This window comes from Centrocercus urophasianus, unplaced genomic scaffold, assembly GCF_019232065.1.
Source record: "Centrocercus urophasianus isolate 14NV4802_14NV808 unplaced genomic scaffold, USGS_Curo_1.0 seq_23, whole genome shotgun sequence".
In the NCBI taxonomy this organism is placed as follows: Eukaryota; Metazoa; Chordata; class Aves; order Galliformes; family Phasianidae; genus Centrocercus; species Centrocercus urophasianus.
The window spans coordinates 19,009,215-19,031,563 of record NW_024884789.1 but is presented as its reverse complement, the minus strand read 5'-3'; the positions used below and the strand labels follow the sequence as shown (position 1 = coordinate 19,031,563).

General features: G+C 47.5%; 1 protein-coding gene across 2 annotated transcripts in view; it reads right to left on the bottom strand.

The window, feature by feature from the left end:
• ALPK3 (alpha kinase 3) overlaps positions 1-22,349 on the bottom strand; it is a 30,236-nt gene that overhangs the window by 3,533 nt on the left and 4,354 nt on the right. The window contains exons 2-7 of one of the 2 annotated variants that reach the window (XM_042824713.1): positions 17,690-17,728; positions 14,480-14,601; positions 8,418-8,535; positions 6,272-7,295; positions 1,626-3,474; positions 808-955 (exon numbers count right to left, since the gene is read on the bottom strand). In XM_042824713.1, the coding sequence (XP_042680647.1) occupies positions 808-955; positions 1,626-3,474; positions 6,272-7,295; positions 8,418-8,535; positions 14,480-14,601; positions 17,690-17,728 (3,300 nt within the window). The remainder of the gene's footprint in view (positions 1-807; positions 956-1,625; positions 3,475-6,271; positions 7,296-8,417; positions 8,536-14,479; positions 14,602-17,689; positions 17,729-22,349) is intronic. The other variant, XM_042824714.1, reaches the window with a different exon arrangement.

Sequence of the window (22,349 nt, the reverse complement as noted above, 5' to 3'; positions counted from 1 at the left end):
GTACTCCAGCTGCTCTCCTTGCACCTTGCAGCAGCTCTACTGTTCACATTCTTAGAGGTGCAAGATCTTCAGCCCTGCAAACTCATGCTGGGGTTGGGCTATATGCTAATAAAGGTAGTTGTCTCTAAGGGCAGTTGGGTCAGGGTTGTAGCTGCGCTAATAAACCCTTGTTTGGGTGGGATGGCTGGAAGCCAAAGAGTCACAGAGTGTCCTGCTTCCTGCCACGCTTTCAGGCATTCAGGAGTGAGGACAGACACAACTCTCTCCAAGGAACGAGTAAAGCACAAGCTCTGCATCAGCGGAATGCCAGACTTCTCCAGCCTGCAGCTCTGGGCTGGCAGTTCCTCCAGTCAAGGTGGCAGACAGGGCGCAGTCAGAGCTGAATTTTTTTTTTTATTTTTATTTTTTTTTTTTAAATTTTTATTTTTTTTGCCATCTGGGTTGCAAGGAAGCAACTAGAGTCCCAGTTCTGTGGTCTGCCCCCAGCTCTCAAGCTCTGAGATGGGCACAGCACCTTCCCTGCCCTGCCCAAGGTTCAGATCAGCTCCTGCCCTCCCCAGGTCTCTGCTAGTCAAAGCATCAGCCCTTGAGCCAGACTCCATATCAGTAGGGCAACAGGTGCCTATGTGGGCAATCCTCCCAACTCCAGGCCCTAAGAAAATATGGTTCACAGCAGATCATGCTGTGCAATGAGCTTCTCACACAGCCATAAGAGAAGAGGCATCTTCTCCTCAGTAAACACAAGAGCCAGAGCACAAACTCAGAGCTATGCACAAGAACTCCAACAAAGTGGAGCTGAAAGATTACCTCCTTTGTGCTTCTGCTACAGGGATCTCATCCTTGTACCACATCAGCTTAGAATCGCTCAAAATGTTGAAGAACTGGCACCAAAGTTTCAGGTTTCCTGATGCATCAGAAAATTGTTCAGCCCTGATCTTACGAATCACCTGTGGAGCTAAGAACAGGGTGCAAAGAGATAGATGGTGAAAGACATGGTGCTGGCTGCAGCTCTGGGGACAGGCCAACCTTCCCCAGTGCTGCTGCTTAGGACTTTGGTGTTAAGTATCATGAGCAAATCAGCACAATGCCACCCGGTACAAAATCACCTTTACAAGGAAGGTCTCAAAACTCCAAATATGATAGGATGTAAGTGGTACAAACTTTATCAATGGCACAGCACTGCACTGCTTAGAGGGGTTCAGCCAGAAGCAACGCAGAACAACACTAGGCAACGTAGCAGAAAATACAGATCTACTAAAGTAGAGATTTAGCAAGATGTTTACTTTTGCATGAGTACTAATTTCTGTGCGACTGGCTCCAGTAAGCACCTCAACATCGGGATGAAGTCCCTTCTAACTCATCGTCACCACAGCTCAAATTAGCAACGTGAGGCCTATTGGTCCTGTTACAGGATATGTGTTTGTGCACCTCCTGCACTCAGACAGATGAGCATCTGGCTCAACTTACCCAGCACATGCTTGGGATAGACTTTTGGTTTTCCTGTTGCTGAAGGGTGATGCTGAAAACCTTGCAAATTTACAAAACTCATATGACCACAATTGGCTCTTACTGGCCAGGGATCAGGGACTTCTAGTGAGCATCAAAGGGATTACATCTTTCCTTACCTTTGAATGGGTTACTTGCTTTCTTGGACTCTGCTGGTTGCTCTTCTGGCTTAGCATCTTCAGGGACTTCGTGGTCTCTGCTGCTGTCACCTGTGGGCTCCTCATACAACTTAGGAACCTCCAGCGTGGCCATCTTCTTTGTGAGGGTTGGTGAGCACTTCTCTGTGGGAGGGGATGGAGCTGAGGCAGGGGTCTGCAACAGGCCTGCACTCTTTCTGGATTGCCGTGGTGAAACAGTAGGGCTTCTTGCGTGCCCCTGGCTCTCCGGGCTTACCTCCTCTTCCTCCCCAGCTTGCTTGGTTTTCGGCAGGTATATTTTGCGCCGGGCCCCAGAAGCAAGTTCCTCTGGTGTGGCACAAGGGAGCGTTGCCAGAGGGTCAGCAGGGCTCTCTTTCTCAGAGATCACAAGAGGCAAATTGTGTGCACTATGAGAAGGCTGCCCCACCGCTGCTGCTGGCACATTGCCCACCACGATGGAGGGCACAGAGAGCTGAAGTGGCCCCTCTGCCTCAGGAGCCATCTTGGTGCGTCTCTTCGGTGGCACAGGCCTGCAAGCCAGCATCTCCCTGCTGGTAATGAATTCCTCGTTAATCATGCCTGTGATCCGCCTGGATGTCCTGGGGGTCAGAGGCAAGTTCTCTGCTGTCTGGAAGAGCTGATTGTTTTGTACCTTTTCCAAAACCCTCCTTGAGGTGCGGGGACTCAGGCCTGCGATGCCTATTGCTGGGAGCGGGGTTTCCTCTGTGGCGGACTGTTCCTCACCCCTGGGCTCAGCATCTTCTTTCGTGGCATCCTTACTGCTATCTGACAAATGTAAAAGCAGCAGTAGATAGTTCTTCAAGGAGGAAACAAGGGTTTTGTGCTGCATTTTCTCCTCCAAAGTCATCTCTTGAGGTCTCTCAAGGCTAGGCAGGACGAGTGGTGCTTGTGGCTGAACCTCAGCACCTCTTTCAAAATTACCCAAAGGTGCTGCCGGCTGCTGGCTTGGAGTTGTGGCCATCTGCATTCCTCCTTCCTCCCTCTGAGGCACCACAGACACCAGTTTGGCATCTGCCTCCCCTGAAGTGCTGGTTGGAAACATCTCCTGCGGGGCAGCTCCATCTGCCTTTTTGGTTTCTGTGTCTTTGCTCACAGGAGGCAGCAGCTGGATCCCAGATGGAGCCTCCTCTGCTGAAGTCTCCGTCCCATGGCTGCTGCTAGCTGCAGGTGGTGCCTCCTGCACCACCAACGTCCCTACTGCAGCACCTGGGAATGCAGCGGGAATCAGCTTTTCCTCAGTCACACAAACTGAAGGAGGAGCTGGTGTTTCAGCCTCCTGAAGCCCCAAAGGTGTCTCTAGCATCTCAGGAGACAACGCTGCTACACTGCTTCCTCCTGCCTCTGTACAGGGCTTGCTCTCAGATGGCTCTACACCTTTCTCTTTGCTCTTCTCATCCTTCACTGCAGTCTGATGGGTGCTTTTCTCATGAGGAGTATCTTCTCCAGGCTCTGAAGGGCTCAATTTCTTTGGCAATGGCTCTTCAGTACCTTGGCTCTTAATCTCTTGATTTGATGGTCCTTGCTGGGTCTCCCTGCCCTCAAGAGTACAGGAATGTCCTTCTGCCTGTGCCCTGGAGGCAGGCTGCTCCCCGCTGGTCTGAGCGTGGTCTGCAGAAGGAGCTGGTGGCTTTGGTGTCTCCTGAAACCTTAGCCTGGGGTTTGTTCTTTTCCCAGTCCCCCGGGTCTCCTGGGAAACAGGTTTCTCTTTCCTGAGTTCTTCAAGCTTGTCAGCTTGTTGACTGCTCTCTATTGCTGGGCCAGACACTGGATGTTTTATGTCATTTGCAGATGGTCCTGCTGTTGTCACAACCTAGTCAAAAAAGAAAACAGGAAGTGAAATACCATTTTACTACCCATGTCTGTTTAGCAGCATTGCCCAGCTTCTGCCAGAATTACGAGTCCACGAGTCTTAGCTATTCGAATCCAGCATCACTGATACTCACTCATCCAGGGCCTCATGGCTTTGCCATCATCCCACAGCGCCCTGTCACACTGCACAAAATGGTTTTCCATTCCATTTCATCCTCTAACTCTGATGTCTTTCAGTACCTTGCTTGTGCACAGCTAAGAGGCAGGACGTTCAGTGGCTTTAAATACAATCTCCTCTGACATGGTGACTTTCTGAGGGAAAAAACCTTACTATTTTCACCAGCCATGGCTGAGGCCTTGTGTGAAACTCATCATGCTCCTTTTCAAGAGTCAGTACCCTCCCGACACTATATCCACTCTGAGATGGGGTTACTGGCATGTCGCACAGCGTCTGGATGAAGCTGCCCAAATGATTTGCAGCGAAACCGTATACCCTGGTGTTATCTGTGCTATTCGACCATCCTGTTTCTTTGACATTCAGGAAGCTCAAATGTTTCCGACTGCAGCTGCACAGCAGCAGACGTTTCAGCAAGCTGCCCACTGCAACAGCTGAGCTTCAACCTGAGGAAAACTGGTGATATCTTCCAGACAAGGGATACTGTCTTAGGATGAGGCTCACAGGAGTCAGTGATAACACTGATGCATGCTCTGCCTGACCAATGCTCAGCTCAACATCAGGACATGCGTATAGGAAAAGGTCACGCACAGTCTCCACTTGCCTAAAGCAAGTGGGTCTACAGGTAGGAGATCCCAGAGGACCTGCTGCTCAAGCTTTTTTTCCCCCAAAGGTCTCTACTGGCTCACAGACGGACAAAAGGAGTGAGCTCTATGCCATGCTGCTGGCCAGCAGGGACTGTTTGGCTGAAGAGGAGTTGGGGCTTTGGGGTGCAACAAGCTTATTTAGTAGAGCTTTTTGGAAAAGCACCTTTCCTAAAGCAGCAGTGAAGCAGCCTGTCCCAGTTTCAGCTGGGATGCAGTTAATTTTGTTCACAAAGGCTGTTATGATGCCATGTTTTAGACTTAGGGGAAAAACAAAGGTTGGTAACACACCCAAACTGAAGGTATGTAAAAGAAATGTGATAAAAGAAAACCATTTTCAAAATTATGCAAGAACTACTCCAAGGGTAATCATCATTCAAATCCACTTTTACTGCTACCCTTGTGCATGTGCAGTTTCAGAGCCTGATTACTGGCTGGCATCTTGCAAAGTCCTGCTTAGAACCCAAGGAGAAGTCCTAACCACAAGGCCCAGCTACGTCCCAAGAAGGGGAAAAAAAACGCTGCTAAGACCCTGTCTGGTTTACAGGAAAGATTAGAGGAAAAAAAAAATAATCGTTGTCCTGGGGAGTATAAATAACAGACTTGGAGTCAGCTTCAAAGAGTTTTTATATGGCTTATTTGATCACACAAAAGCCTGACTACTTCCCCAGCACCACCAACTAGCTGAAGCATTCAAATTCAAATCAGAAGCCCTCCCTTTTGACTAACTCAAAAAGCACACTGGCTGACAAGCTACAGGTTTCCCTCTGTGAGCAGATTTTTGAAAAGGAAAATACCTTGATATATGTCAAAAGCTCAGGGATGCCACACACCAACAAATTCCACCCTCCTTCAGAGAAAGGGACAGAATAACACAGGAGGGAGACAAAAAGAATGGCTTTTCCATGGGCGTGCATCACAGTGATAATTTATGCTCCTGTATGTGCTGTTGATGTGACGTGTTAAAAACGCCAGTGGCTGCACTGCTTTGAGCCCAGGTGTCAGACTGTATAACACAGCAGGTTTCTTACCAGCGAAGGGTGCTCTAGCTATGGTTAAAGCAACCTAGGAGAGGAAGAAAGGATATTCCTCCCCTGGAGCAGACAGCAGTCCCACTTTCCGTATCACGGCTACTTCCAAATGCACAGGTGCCTCCTCTCATACTGACGTGTACATCTATCCTTACTCAAACACTAGATCCTGATGGCAACCACAATTTGGACTCAGAGAACCTTTTGTCTGAGAAGGCATCATTAAAGGGAAGGAAAAAAAAAAAATACTGGTAGCTTCCAGTCTAATATTTTCATGGAAAAATGCCTCAGGTTAAGTGACAAAAATAGAAATTGACTAAAAGATGCAGTGAGGGTCAGGAGCAGGTGCAGCACTTTGGCTCTGCATCGCCACTGCAAAGAGACTTGCAAGAGTTTTTCCAAGAGGGGAGAGCCAAAAAATAGCCCAGGTCTACTGTATACACGTTGCACTGTAAACAAAATTCAATGCCCTGCCCGGCACAGCTCACGTGGAGTACCTGGCACGCTGCGCTCATTTGCATGGGGGGCTCATTAAATGCCAGCTGAAGCCCAGGCTCAATTGCTAAACTGGACAGATGTCATCAGTCTCGTGTACACACAAGGCATCCACCCCCAGCTACAAATAACCATTCACTGCTCCCTGCTGAACTGATTTGGAAACATTCTGCATGAGGTCAGCATGCCGATTAAACCGGAGGGCTCACAGCACGCCCCGGGCCACTCGCAGCCCAGCTGTCCGGCTGCATGGCCTGACGTACATCTCTCCTCACCACCTCATCTGACATTTATTCAGGGATGGAAGCTCAGCTGTTTGGGCACACCAAGCCCAGGCAGGCTGTTTTCAAAGTGCTTTTGCTGGAGGAGACCTGAGAAGCCACAACAGCAGCTTCCTTGGGGTACACACAGTGATGCAACGCTGCCACATTGGCTGTGATCTGTTCTAATTACCTCTGCACCAATGACTTTGTGCCCCTCAGACTTCTTCGCTGTGCGCTGGTCTTTCTTTCCCTCGGACGGTGCAGGTGCTGTATTTGAGGATGATGAAGCATCCTCTGCCTGCCTGTTGACACCCACAGGCCGTGGGGCAGCCTCACTCACAGCCTCTTCCTTGGTTCCCACCTCACCTTTCCCTGCTGTCTCTTTCACTTGATTATCAAAATACAATTCTTTCAAAGAGAAGTGTGTGTCACCATTAACTTTAGTGTCCTGATTCACAGCTTTCACAGGCTCTTTTGTCTTTGGAATATTTTCCTCTTCTTGATTGCTTGCCATCCTCAGATGGGTGCTCCTGCGTAAGGGGACAGGAGGGGCAAACCTTGGATTTGTTGAGGGCTTCACCCTGTCTCGTCCACTTTCTTCTCGCTTCGAAACTTCCTGCTTTGCTGCTGGAGCATCCACCACTTTCTTTTTCTTTTTAGCTGCAGAGTCTTTGGCCAATGGCTTAGACACTAGATCCTCTACAGTCTCATAGATGTAGGCAAGAAAGCCATTCCCATTCTCTTCTACGCTCTCCAAAGAGGCGTCTCCATTGGTGGTCACCTCTGCTTTCAAAGGTGTTATCAGTTTGCTTGGCAAGCCCGTCATGGTGTTTACCGGCTGCTCCTTTGAGTCAGACACATCCTCTCGTAATCTGGATTTAGAATCAGTAACATGCACTTTTGCTGCATCCTCTTTCTCCCACAGAGAGGCTCCTGGCCGGAGATTCAGATCCCTGGCCAGCCTCCGCTTTCTCTGGAGCCTCTCTGGGCTCATTCTCTGCAAACTCTCCACCTCCACGTTCTCTTTCCCTCGTTTCTTGCTCTGTTCTATCTCTCGTAGTTTCTCTTCAGCCTTTCTCTTAATTTTGGCAAACCACTTCTGATGAATTTTGAACTCCGTCATGGTTCCCACTTCCAGCACGCCAGAGCAGGACACGATGCCTTTGATATTTCTAGCAGACGCCTGGTAAATGCCTGCATCTTCTTCCCGGCACCTGGAAACCAAAAGCTCTGCATGAGACCTGCCCGTCCTCCCCAGCCCCTGTAGCTCTCTACATAAATGTACCCTTTCCCACTTCTTGCTGTGAGGGGCCAAAGACAAAGATGCTGGCCTATGTCCCTGGGCTCTGCCTGCTCTCTGCACTACCAGATAAGCAATTCACATGTAAATCAGTGCCTGGTTCCCTCTGGACTGTTGCATGATGAAGGAGTTACAGGCAGCACCAGGCTTTTTGACTGTTCTCAACCACATTCCTCCATGGGATCTTCTCCTCTCAGTCTGTCATAGCCTAACTTCGCTTCTTACATTCCTGTTCTTCCTCCACCCTACTGCCTTACCAAAGCCTTCCCACCTCGCTTCAAAGGCACAAAACACATGGACGCCATTTCTACCTTCACCCTTGGACTCCTGGCCCACAGAGCTCCCTGCAAGAGCCGAGTCAGTCCCCCATGGAAACCTGGAGCAGCAGAAAAGTCCTCACTGGAATCACAAGGATCACAGGACTGTGAGCAATACTGGTGTCTGTCTGACATCCCAAATCCAAGACACAAAATGCAGCAGGTCTCTGCACACTGGGGACAAGGTGTGCCTGGCTCTCCAGAAACACAACCCTCATTTAAAGATAAAGGAAGCTGGCAGTCTGGGCATCCCTTCCCTAACCTCACAGTGGAAGCTATGAAAGAGGAAGGGCTGCAGCCTTATCCCCTCTTTTGTCTTTGCTCAGGACATTCCTATAGACTGCTTCTGTCCTCATCCTGCCTGATTCCTGAACCATCATCCTGAATGCAGCCTGTGCTTTCCCTTTGCTCACTTTATCAGTCTCATCGCTCTGCTCCTGACTCTCACTGTGATAGCACACACTGTTACAGCACTGGAAGACTCCAGGGAGAGGAATTTCTCCTGACCTTCCTCTTGCCTCCAGCATGACTGCTATCCCTGTGTGCAAGTCTCATCCTGATATGATCTGGAGAGAAAAGCTAACAGGGAAGAGACAGTCAGGAACAATGCAAAGGGAAACATTGGCACTGGGGGGATCGCTACTGACAGCCAGTTTCTCCAAGTAATGAAAATGCACTCCCAACAGCAAGTCCAACTACTCTCCAGCTTCCCTACTCACTTGTACAGCTGCAGGGTGTGACGATTTCCATGATGGAAAATCTGGTACTTGGGTAAGCCACAGTAGCGGTCCATCTCCTCATTATCCTTGTACCACGTCACCTCCGGCTGCGGGTAACCTGGGGAGAAGGATGGACATCAGCATGAGGAATGCTGGACCAAGGAGCACAGCAAGGGACAAGGAATCAGCAGCAAGACAAAACAGTCTGGCAGAATATACGTTATTCTGGGCTCATCGCATTCTTAAATCATGCAGCAGAGAAAGTACTGTGAGTAGAAACCAGAGGGGCTTATCCAAAGCTTTTACAGCTCCTAGGAAGAGAGCTATTTTTGAGGAAAAAATCCCAGCACTTCATTCCTGAGCAGAGGAGAGTGAATCACATGGCCATCTCCTGTAACACTGGCTGGGAGCAGAAGGTGAGCACACTGTCACTTCTGTGTGAAGAGGCATGTTTTGCTGAGATTAAGGCTTAGGTTAGAAAACAGGCATTCGTCCCTCCATGGAGCTCACAGCATTTTGCTAAGTGTCACAGCCTGCAAACCGATCCCAAAGTTTCCAGTGAACAGAAGCGGTCTTGATTGCATCACAACCAGCTTGATGTCCTACAAATGTCACTTGACAACAGATGTCACCTGCCTTTTCAGCAGGATGACATCATGATGTGTGTGACTGGCTGGGCAGCGAGCTGGGCATGTGGCCACACACTGCCCGCCACACTCAGCAGTGGTGGATCAGCAGGAGGGCATATAGGCATCAGAGCCCTCATCTCTCACCCACATCAGTTCCAGCTGAGAATAAGAGCAGCCCATCTTTCAGGGGAAAACTGCTTAAGCAAGTGGTCACCATTCATCTCCCTGCTTCACACATGGCTCCTGGCACAGCCCAGCTGACCCTAAGGGCATAGGATAAAAGTTTCAACGATCACATCATGCCCCAGCTTAAGTAAGTGCATTCGGCAGTTGCTCCAAGCCCCAGGATGGGTATCTAAAGCTTATCCCCTGCCAACAGCCCTGTGCTACTGTTGCAAAGGAGGCCAGCACGCTGATCCCCACCAGCATCTCCAAATGTGGTCTGCACATCAATCTCTTCCCACAAACAGCACTGGCCAGGACCCAGACTACGCAGGAGCACACAGAATGCCCAGCCCCAATGGCTATGATGTATGGAGTGGGCAGGGACAGGACACCAACAGCCTACCCAAGACACTTCCCAATTGCTAGCCCACTGATTTCAGGGCTGGCAATCAAAATTTTTAATTGAAAGTATCCAGGAGCCACCTGCTTGCATCAGTCTGAAATGCCAGGAGCCTACAGCAATGTCCAAGCCCAGCATACATCCGTCTCTGTAAAGAAGGTCCCACAGCAGGAGTAAAACAGCATGAGTGAAGACTCATCAATAGGAATCATCTCTGGTGCTGGCTGATATGTAATGCCTTTGACCAGGAGCTAAAGCAGCACATGTTGAACCTCCTCCCCTAGCCAAAGGGAGATAAAAGAGTACTCCAGCAAGGGGATCATCAGAGACTGGCCCTGCTGCTTGTATTTTCCACACATATTAGCTACTGACTACACATGGCAGCAGGACCCCGAGCCAAATGAGCGCACAGTGATTTTCTACTGCTCCAGGGACAAGGAACAAAACAGTTTTCATGTACAGCTCACACTTCATTCAGAGCAGTCCTACCCTTCCTCAGGCTGTCTGCACACGAGACCTTCAAAGGCCCCTCAGCTATTAGTACAGCTAGCTGGCAGGTAGGTTTTCCTAATATTCTGTGAACATTCTGTTAGCCATCACAGTACTTCATTCTGGGAAATGCAAGCATACCACTTCCAAGAAACCCTGCAATGTCCCCCCGTGGCCTCTGCATCTGATGCCAATGCCCATCTGACATCTGCTGCAAAGAGCTGTAATTCCTACAGCTGCTCAGTGCCTTGACAAAAGGCTTTTTTTCTTATTAAGCCTGAAATCTCTCTGGCTTGTTGCATTTATACACCTGCTCCCCCTCAGACAAGTAGTGGTGGCTGCAAATAGCACATTTCAGAACAGAGCAGCCATTCATAAAACGGCTCTCACCTTTCCTAAGCCTGTCCCTGCTGCAGCCCCCTTGCAGCTGGTGCAGAGAGGGATTTGCTGGCAGCTGGTCTCCTGCATTTAACCAGCGAGCACCTCACTTTTACAGACATACATTCCTGTGGAGGAGGACAGGCTCCTGCCGCATTCCCCAGGCATTTTCAGCATCAACAAAAGCCGCTGGGAAATGCATCTTCCAGCAGCACTGTTCTACCACGACAGCCAAGCACTGCATGGTGCAGGAGACCTTCTAAGCCCAGGTTTTTAATAGAAAAATTACCAAGTTTAGATCAAATACCTTTTTTTTTTTTTTTTCCCCCCCGAAGCTATTGAAGCCTGAGAAGCTTTTGTGAACTCATCCAAAAACATTTGCATCAGGGGTTCAAAATCACCCGGATAAGGTGTTTATAGCAATCTCAGCCGTCATTTTATGGGGCAGAAAATTGGGAAGTTGAGCTTCTGAAGCTTGGTAAGGTGAAAAGAGTTTGGAAACATTTTCATACAATCTCTTTGATTTTCCATTTCTCCTCTACACAAGCCATCTTGGGGCTTCAGGCAGTTTTGGGAGGAAAATTCATGGCAAGATCTGATCCCTTCTGCCTATGGACTCAGTAATGCTGACAGAAGGGCCAGACACTCAGCAAGGCAGCATCTCTCCATGCCACCAGCCTGAAAGTGGCACTCACTCCTCATTCCTCTCTCCTGACTGCCCCAAACCTTGCCATCTTCTACCTCCCTGCTCATCACCTGCCCCATCCCCAAAGCCACAGCCTCTGTGTCTCCCCACACAATCTCCATGCAAGCAATTCACTCTCTCTATTCAAGCATTCTCGGAGAGATTGTTTGAATTGCTGGTGGTCCTATGTGGAGCCAGGAGTCACTCTCAATGATCCTTGTTGGTCCCTTCCTAAGGAGGGCAAAAATGCTGCTGAACAAAACTGCCTGTGAACTGGTAATACCTGGTACTGATGTAATAGTCCTGGCTAGATACAGTCACCACCTCCCAGAGTGAGCCTCACTCCTTGAAAATCACAGCAAGCACTCATAGACCCATGCCCCCTCATCCAAACTCCTGTGATTCATCAGCCTGCATCTCCCCTCCCAAGCCAACACTATACAGAGACAGCTGAAAAGCTGTAAAATGCTTATAGCATCTTCAATAAGGGATACTCTCTGTAGAGAGCCCTATAACTCCTCACAGGAGAGGCTCTGAAGGATGAGACCCCTGAGGTCTTGAAATCCAGTCAGGCCCACCAAAGAAACAACTTGGTGCAAAGAAGCTGAGTGCTCCTCTCCTTTGTGAGAAATCACACAACCAAATCACGTCTCGCTGTTTTCTTCATTCTCAGAGAATAAAGGCTGAACTAGTTTTGCCTAAAAATGAAAACATGTCATCACTGATGCACAATTTGACCCAAAACAATCAAATAAGATGTGCTAGGGACTCCAGCAGCAGCAGAACAAAGCTGGAGAACGAGAAAACAGGAGAAAAGCAGGGACTGTGCAGCTACCTGAGAGCATCAGGATGCCTGCCTCAGACTTACTTTCTTTCCTGCTGGCTCCCAGAACATTTCAGAGGCTGTCTCTTCAAATATTTGCATTGTGCTGCCTTTCTAGGAAAGACCAGTGAGCCTCTGGTATTCACAGATAAGGGTCTGCACTGGAATTCATTATCAGTTAAGAAGCAGCAAGAAAAAATGTCATTGTAGGTCATGTAAATGCATATCGGGCTTGAGAGCAACAGCAAGAGTAACTTACTGTCAGCCCTTTGCCTCCTGTAAGGCTATGATCCAAAGTGTCCCTGGACTCCAATCACAGCAGCAGGACTGAGCTGGTATCACACCAGCCACTGGCCAGGGATGCAACTGTCACCTCCCTTCTCCCTGCACTATCTCCCTCTTGAATATGAACATCATAACAAGGGGGAGATATGTGAACACCAGATCAGACCACCAGTGGACTTTTCTCTGCACTTCATGCTCAGTGCCCCAGAGAAATCCTCAGCTGCTAGAACAGGCCCCAGGACCACATGCAAGGCATTCAGACTGACCACGTGGCACAGGAGGTCTGGGTTGTTTAAGGGCTTTTCTACGAAAATTCCTAATTTTGGGAGGAGTCTATTAATTTAAATGCACAAAGCTATCCTCCAGTCTAGCTCACTAAGTGTGAAAATGGCTGCATGCTGAAGATGCTCACTTCATGCTTTCTTTCACTTTATCAGAAGTGACACCAGCATCGATTTTTCGACTTTGTATACGACATCACGTCGTGCCACCCAGCACCAATGGGTCATCCAAAGCTGGAAGGCAGCCTTCTGCCTACAAACAGCCAGGAATGGCTACAAACTGGATAGAGAACATATCTGTCTCCAGATAAACTTTGATAGGTACAAGCAGAGGCATTCCTTGGCAGCATGTCTCCTGCACAGTGAGCAGTTTCTCATTTTTTCCAGGAGAGACGCTGGAAAGGACATGGATGTGGCCTCTATAAGGCTGACTGAAGTATCTTGGCCCACTTATGTAGAACTGATGGTATCATCTGGACTTTGGAAGAGAAGGGGTCTTTTCGAAGGAATTGTCCACCCCGCGGTGCATCCAGGGAAGAGTTAAGCCAGAACTAGGCACTGTAAAAGAAATTCTGAAAGAAAGCAGTGCTTTTGCATGCCTCCACACAAAGCAGTCACACTCTGGGCTCGCACCACCATGACACTTTCAGTTGAGGAGGAGAGAAGGGCATCTGCTATTACTCAAGATCTTATAACATATCCAAACATCACTCATTTTTTGACCTCTGACACTCTCTGCTTGCAAAACGATGAGTTACATGCCACTGCACAATATGTAAAGCTTTTCCTTTTTAATAAATTCAACCAGGAAAGCCCTAATGAAGAGCATGGCTTGGAGGCAACTCTAGCAGCCCAGTTTTACCACAGGAGCAGGAAGCCGCCTGCTAAAGTTAATCATCAATGAAGCCAATGTACCACCTGTAGCCCTGCAAGTTCAGAGAGCCAGACCTGTAAAACAAGTGAATCATATGAGAAGAGCCAAGAATTCAAAGCAGGAGGATTTCAGAAAAGGGGTTCAGTATGTCCTTCGTTGCATACAGCTTATTTGCAGCATCTTTATAACAGCAAACTGGATTCCCTCAATCTTAGGCAAGTCTTGGTACTTGAGATTGAGGCTTATTGGAGGTACTCTCCTCATTAGAGAGGTAACGAGGTTTTTCAGTTAGTCTCACTGAGTAAGCTGTCAGTATAAGAAACTTACACAACTGCTGATCCCTCCTTGTATTATCTGTAAACAGATAACTACTATGAAAAAAAAAAAAAAAAAAGAAAAGAAAAAAGAAGAGAGCAAAGTTTTAACATCCTTGTATTTAAGAGGCAAAAGCTCACCAGCAAAGGAGTTGCTTGCCTTTACATCAGTGCTTTGCCATGCCTCTTCGCCACACCTCAGCACTAACTCTATCTTTCAGCCTCCTCCATCTCCCTCTATATCCCTTGACCTAAATCCTTCCTGCTCAGGGTTAGATTTTAGCTCACTGGGCAGAAACTGGTCTTTATTTCAGATACTGACAGATACACGTTTAGCACTGATGCAAATTTACAGCCAACAGTGAGAGCTAAAGTTGGCTCCATTGTAACAGTCTTCTTCATTCCTGAGGTGTGAAATCCAGGATTAGAGAAGCACAGACCAGGACAATAAAGTATCACTTGCCCAAGCAGTAATCATCATATTCCATTTCCCGGTCTTCAATCTGCACTGCTTGAGATGTTTGGTTAGGCCTTCGCTTGTTTACAGTGTCAAATGTTTTCCATTGATTCCCCCATCAAATTAAAGCTGAAATTGTCATGCAATTGCTGAATCTTTACTAGTCAGTATGACAACATTGGACTTGTTACGTGTCGCCTTGTTATTGCTTACTCTAGTCTTCAACTAGCACAAGTCTAGCAAGTGAGACAGGACCAGGTTATTCACTGAAGACACTGTTACCTGTCACTATGCACGTGAATTTAGCATCAGAGTCTTCGGACACAGAACGAGATTTGATAGTGGTTTCAAATAGTGGCTGGGTTTCCTCCGTCAGCTGGGAAATGATTGCGCAGAAGGTGCTCCTGGAAGATTCAAGAAGCATTTCTTAGAGATCAAAGTACTAGAAAGAAATCAAAGGGTTCCCTTCCTATCTCATCTCAGAAGCCTGTTTGCGCTGTGTTCTTGTTAGACTTGCCCTCCTTACCGCCCATCATTGCTACAACAGGTTTTTCACAAGTCAAGAGTCATAGTATTTGACTGTTTCTTCATTCCTGAGATGATTCTGTCAATTTAAAGTGTCATTTGGGACACATCTCCTTTGTCTATGAAGCTATTAGGGTAAAGCATGTCAAGAATAATTTTAGTTCTGTATCACATCTGAACGTGTCTTTGATCAGCCAGCAGGCTCAAACCATGACACTAACAAAGTAGCTTCACTCTCCTGGTACTGCCACTGTTATTCCCTTCACTGAGATTTTATTTGTGAAGATTTCACATTGCAGTTCCAGGCCAAGTGTGAATTGGATATGGCTCGTAAGCATATGGCCCTTGAGCCTGGCTTGCACCTTCCTGTGCTCAGGAATTACATGAGGAGTGCTTCACCTCTCACTGCTGCAGTAGGCACTCACAGTACACACTCCATGAGTCCATGCACTGACCCCCAAGTTCAGGCTGCAAGATCCAAACAGCCAGGACCATCCAAACAGCCAGTGCCATCTACGAATCTCATAAAAATTGATCTTAGAGTCTCCAGGTACTTAGATGCTATTTGAGGATAGCACTAAATCAGCATACAGTACTTTAAAAAAAAAAAAAGAGATTTAAAAAAAAAAAAAAAAAAAAAAAAAAAGGATTTAATTCCAACTTCAATCTTCATTTGGATAGTGCTCTGGCGCTCTTGGAACGGAAGAATTTCTTCTTTCATTTTCTCCTCTGCAATTAAAACACTACATGTTTACACTGGGAGAGAGGATCCCAAGGTCTCAAGTGCCAGGACCTTAGGAGAAACAGCAAGTATTGCAGTGGAACTGGTAGCTAGCAGCTCTGCTAAAATACTTTCAGCAGTGGAAGACACATTCCTTAAACACTCTAGAGTCATGCAAGAGGTGGAACAAACCCCCAGACCACTCCTGACACAGCGCCACTACGAGCAGAAGGGCTCTCAGCGTGTGCTGACGGCTGTGAGGAGGACGCCAGCTTCACAAGCAGCCCCCAGCTCACAGGCAGGATGCTGACACTGCTGCTACTCATGCTCTACCTGCTGAGGAAGCACTCCGGTTCAAGGAAATACCCAAATCCACGTGCTTAGCATGAAGCCAGCAAGGTCAGGCACCGCAGCAAGGATTGAACCGCACACACGGCTGAAGGCACCTGAAGAGCTCCAGCCACAGTAACTGCTTCTTTCACCAAAAAACTTACCTGGGGGCTGCAGTGCTACAGTTTTCACTCCAGCTTCCCATCAGCCTCAGCTTATGAGAGATGCAGGGAGATGGATCCCTGAGTGACAAAGGGCTGGGGGGCAGCATGAGCCTCACCCAGCTGCTAGGCGCTTGGCATCAGGGAAGGGAAGAGGATGGAAGGTGGGGCTGTCACAAACTCGACTTATCTATTGAACAACGGTTATGAGCTGTAGCCAAGCAGCTGAGGGACAGAAGTTAAAAAGTAGATGCCACAGCTTGGGCTCCTTCCTGTGGAAATCAGTGGTCCCCAGGAGACTGGTTCTGGCAAAGCACCCCTCTCCCCAGCCACACGGCCAGGAAGGGGCTGTGGATACCAAAAGCTGCCAAAGCAGAGAAACCTTCCCATACGCCAAATCAGGGAGACAACAAAACTCCCATTTCCAAAGAGCAAGGCAGAAAATCCAATGCTGGCAGTTGCTGGTGAGGTTCTGATGCACCTTTTGTCAGTCCTAGACCAGTAAATGCCTTACAGATCCACACAGTGAAGTCACAACTCCCCAAGCATCAATGACCATTTCATAACCCAGCAAGTGAACAACAAGTTCAGCATCTTCAAAAATAAAGTGATGTGCACACACATAGTGACACTCAGGACCAAGTTTAATCCCAGCACCACATCACTGCAGTGCTGGGAGTAAGCCTGGTCCTTTCAGTGCAAATCCCAGAGCCAGGAGAAACACCGCAAAGGCTACTGAATGCTCCAGGAAAACAGCAGCACCAGGAGCTGAGGACTCCACAGGCACGGCAGATGAATATGACGAGACTTGCTCAATGCACAGTTGGCAGTGAGCCCTGGAAAGTCTCTTTAATCTTTCAAAGAAACCATTGTATTAGTCACAGGCAGGTTTTAGAGGCTGCAGCACTGTGGGGCTCTCAGCTGACTCATTCCAGCTGCAATGAGACTTGTCCAATTCAAATTGGTTTCTAAACCAGTAATTCTGAGCATTCAAGAAATCTGATACAAGGCAGCAGCCGCTCTTCCTCCGGGCCTTCCTGAAGGTGCATCTTTGTTGCACAAAAAGCCCTAAGGACCAGGAAGAGGACACCAGCAATTCAGTAGCCTTTTAAAATTAAAGGGGGATTTCCATACAAAAGCAGTGTGCAGGAAAAGGAGATTTGAGAAGCGATTTGCTTTTTCTTCATCGCAATTTGCTTTTCCTGACATTTCGGTTAACAATCCCATGGCAACCAAAGTGTTCAGGAGGGGCTTCTCCTTCCACCATCAATCCTCTACGTGCTTCTGCAGCAAATCGGTAATGCCCACTGACTTCTTCTGCCAAAGGCAAGCTCCAACCATTCAAGTGCACATTGTGGTAGAGTCCAAACGAAGGAGGATCTTTATGGTAAAGCAAAGGAAGGTGGGAAAGGAGAAAAATTTCTTCTTTGAAAGCGTCAGGGCAGGCACATCTAATTTTTAATGTCTCTGTATGGAAGTCTCACTTTAATATCACTTAGCAGCTGAACAAACTGTACACCCATCCTTTGGCCACAAAAGGTGAACATTTCTTGCACCTTAACACAGGAATTACAATGAACATTCACTTTGCTGTCTGCAGTTCAGGCAATCATTAGGAACACAACCATGCAGAATAAGTTTGTTAGATCACCCCGGGGCTCTCTTTAATTAGTACCTGAGCATTACAGATTAATCAGATGCAGTCAGATTCAGAAAAGTGTTTGGTCAGAGAAGTTTAATGCAATGTAGTTTTACCTTCCTAAACTGGAGAGAGAGAATCTGCTGCTTGATAAGCTAAGCAAAAAACAGCATAAAAAACATTAGATAAAGAAGCATGAAAAGGAGCTGAAATAAACTGTTACAGAGAGATATTAATGTGAGTTGTTTTGCACAGGTCACAGGTCCTATTAAAAGAAGGTACAGCTGCCTTACTCAGGCTGACTGCCAGGATGAGCAAGTTACATTGTAAATTGAAGTCAAAGGCTGTAAAAATGAAACAGTCGTTAACTGCAGAGAATAAGTGCGAGGACATTTATACAAGTAGGTTTCCAAGAAGCAGCACCTGAGCCTTCCATGCACCGTCCACAGCGCTGTGCTCAAAGCAGGCAACTCCACTGGGAAGCTACTCGGTTAAATGGTACTTGAGAGTACAGCTCACTGCATGCCCATGTCTCTGCTGGCAAGGAGGTGGCCTCAGATTGTTGCCTCTATTTTTCTCAGGACAGAGATACCAGCTTTTTTGAGAAACTGAAAACGCTATGGTCATTATATGCTGCTTTCCAGTTTGCCAGCCAAATCACTGGGATTAGGAAAAAAAAAACAAAAACAAAAACAAACAAACAAAAAACCACCTGGAACTTGCAGGCATCTACAGTTCATTTTCCTCTGCAGAAATGCTCTGGTGTAGCATTAACCATTTCAGGGAATAAAAATCCAATACAAATCCTACATGAGAAACCTGGATGACCTACTTACCAGCAGCAGCCCCAGAGGAGCATCTTCAGGGACCTACATCCACCACGCTGCCATTTTGTGACAGCAGCTCCTGTGGGGCAGTAGGACCCTTAGCAGTCAGGAGGGGTTCATCAGCCTGCCCTGAGCTCATCAACATGGGAACCAGAAGTCCAACTAAGTAGCTACCATCCAGCCAGCAGCACGCAAACCCAGTGTGACCCAGCAGGATTGTTATGTACACTGCAACCCCACCACACAGCCTCAGAGGTGACTGCAGCACAGGCAAGTCATCCTTTGGGATGTCAGAAGTCACACTCCAATACTGGTACATGCAGACGGATCAAACCTTCTCAGCCTGAGGAACACTGCTGAACAATCGAACTTCAGTGCTTTATGATGCTGCTGCAGGAGGAGATGCAGAACTAAGAAAGGCATAAATCTTCAGGTCTTCTACCTAAACGACCTCCTCCTAGCTCTGTGCAAGTCCCAGTCACACAGATGTCAGCATGACACAGAATCTCACCCTAGAAGTGACTATAGAGGGTCTCTGAAAACTGCTACTGCCGGCCCCACAGCACTTCCACCTGTAGCACTTCTCTTCCACACCCACAGAGATAAGAATTGAAGAAGTAGTTCTGCAAAGACAGATTAGGTAGAAGTCCGAGACAGCTGCTCAGGAGCAGCTCTAGGCCCAAAAACATGGGGTGGCACTTGCTCTTCTGGCAGCAGCTTCACTCTCTCCACCCCCAGCCACATGATTTTGATCCCCCCCTATTGCCAACACCGCTGCTGATGGGGAGCTACCCAGCCGGAAAAGGATCGCATAGCAGCCAAAAAAGGCTGATGGTCAGCTACCCAATCCATTCTGCAAGCACTGAGCTGGTTCATGGGGGAAGTCCAAGGAACAGCACTTAGCATCTGAGATATTTCTTTAAGCCCCAAGCCAGATCTGCCTTTATATGATCTGCTTTACTGACCAGCACACCCTCACTGCCCCCAGACATCCCGACAGCTTAGGGGAGCAGCAATTCCCCTTGAGCTGCTTACTGCCAGTGGGATCAAGCATCCTACCACCCACAACCATCCTACTAGTAACAGGTCACCTCACACCACAACCCCACGCTGTCCCCAGTTCCTGGGCATACATAGGCCCAATTCCCAGCTTCTTCAACAGTAAAAGAGAGTGTTACATCTCATTACAAAGGAAACCGTCTCCTTGTGACCTCCAGGAATATAAAGGACACAGGCATCGCTTGAGGATCCGGAAGGGAAGATCCTAAAATGCCCACTGGAGAGTGCAAGCACAGGCAGAACAATGTTTTAAACATGCTTTATTTGCCTGAGATGGATGGGGACATGTCTTGTCTCTTAATCACATAAAAGACTGAAGCCAGAATGAAGGGTGCCTGTGCCCTAACCCCTTGTGCTCACATATGCGGTCAAGTGGTGAACAGAGCAGTTTTAATTCCCAGCGCTGAGCATGCAGCCCAGGCTCTATTCATTGCATGCCCCAAAACATTACACTCAACATTGGACTGCTGATCTCTTGAGGAGCCGTCTTAATATCAAAGAAAAAAAGCATGTGTTAACTAAAGTTTAACCTCAATATGCTAAGGAACGAAGGAAGTTGTTTTAAACAAACCAGAGATTTAAGCCCAGAGAGAGTAAGATCAAATTCTGAAAGCCGCAGCTACAACAGCCCTGCCTGCGGGCAGCTGGCATTTCACTTCATTTTAATTAAGTTTACAGCATACCCACACAGAGCTGCACCAGCATAACTACATCAGACTCTAAACCAAACCTATTAGCTTGGAAATGTGGAACTCCTGCACAAGGCACGACAGATGCCCCAGCACGCCTAGTCTGATACGCCTTGGGATTGGAGCGTCCATATCCTCAGCTCTCCAGAGACTTGTTAGTGTACACAGTATGGGATTCTGCTAATTAAATGCAGCATCTACAGCGGATGTGTATCCTCTGAGTAAGCTCAGGGGCTGGTGGATGTAGGCAGCAGCTTACTTTATCCTTGCACATCTAAAGCGGGCAAATCAAGGGCTAAATGTACAGGAGAAAGGGGATTTTGCATGCTTAGGCTGGAGAAGTCTGCTCCACGCACCTCCAACCCCAGTGGGAAGAAATCCTCTGCAGGCATCTCATCTATGAAGTGAGGGACAGCTTGCTGAAAGCTAGCCCTGAAAACACAGGTCTGGTTATTAACCGCTGTTGCACTGACCCATGAGAATTACACCCCTCTGTTGTTCTTCCATGTGGCTTCTACTTGCCTCAGCTCTTCTTTAAATTCCATTTCATCAGATGCTTTCAACATTTTTCATCCTCTTAAAGGTTTTAGCCCTTCAACTACTTGTAATTTCCTTTGGAAATGAAGACGGTCTTCCCCATTTTTCATGCACTTGCCAAATTTCAGTTGTGCTGCAAGGGCAACTGTCAGCACCATTCACTTCTTAATCACTAAAAATATCGCTCAAGCTGATGGCCTAGGCTGGTACATCACCCCACTGGGACTGAGAAGTTAATTGCTTTAAAAACACAGATTTTAAATCCTGCATCGTTTCTAATCCCTTTCATGCAGTCACTGCTTGAAATTCCCCTTTATTTCTTCACTCCCAGATAGAGAAATCATTCTCCTTCCAGCTCTGGGCTCCACACGGAAGCTGACAGGAGCTTAGAAGATGGAATATGCTTTGCATTGGCTCCTTCCTCACACGTCCAAGTGCATGGATCTCCTTGAGCTGCAACAGTCATTAATATATTTCAGTGCTTTTCCACAGCACGAAGATTGAGCTGCGCTAGCTGTCCAGAGCAGCAAGTAAACAGAGAAATGCATCAATGACACCAAGTCTGAGACCTCCAAGTTATGCTGCGATGGCAATAGCAGTGCAGAAAAACTCCCCAGAAGAACCCAAGAAGAGGAGAGCAGAACAAGCCCAGGGCAGAAAGACTGCTCCAACAGTCCCGTGCAGACACTCCCTCCTGCTGCCACTCTGCCCCATGCTATTATTGGGCTTGTTTTGCACACGCAGGCTTCTAAGTATAACATTCCATCTGAACTTCTCTGCCTCTAAGGTTAATACTGCCTGAGAAAAACACAAGCCACTCAGAGCGCTTTCTTAGCTGTTGGTAGCCACTCATTTCACATTTTTCAAAGCCAGCAACAAGGCCTTCACGTCCACATGGTTATGCTTAAGGCCTCTTCCCTGCCACGTGTCCCGCTTCTTATCAAACACTCCATGCACACACGGAAAAAGTTTGTGTTTCACGTACTGCAGCAGTAATTATCAGCAACCTGGCGATAAAGTAACTGTGAGCACCATGGAGCTGCACATTGTTATTTTACTGACTGGAAAATAGATCTATTGAGTCTCTACTTGTCAAGGTCACAGAGTAAACTGTTGCTAGGCTAAAGAAGCACGGTATTTTTCTGAAGGTAATTCCTTTCGAGCTTAAATGAAGAAGGACTTGCATGCAACAATTCAGAGCTAGATGCCAATACAACAGAAAGTAGAAGAAAAAAAAAAAAAACTATGTTGCATGCTCCTCCATCAACCACAGTAACACTCAGAATGATTCAGATCTTGCACTTTAACTCCCAAGTATAACTGCCTCTATTGTCCACATTAACTAGTCACTAGTTGAAAGACAACAAGGAATGTGGAAGGACAAAGAGCAGAACGAGTGTTGGACAACAAGACACCAGCTAAGCTGACATTTCTCTGATAAGCCATTGTGTGTAGATTTCTGTGACTGTGAGTTGGAAAAGAAACAAAGTAGAGGTTTTTTGTAACTGCTCTTCTAACTTCCCTCTTTGGGACCAGCTGATGCTACAGGATGTGAGGCACAGTCAGTGGGAGAGAACAGCTTCATTCATCCAAGAGCTTCCTTGCCTTGAGGCAGGAGGAAGATGGAGCACATTTTAATTCTATCTCCTGGAAACTGCCTCTGT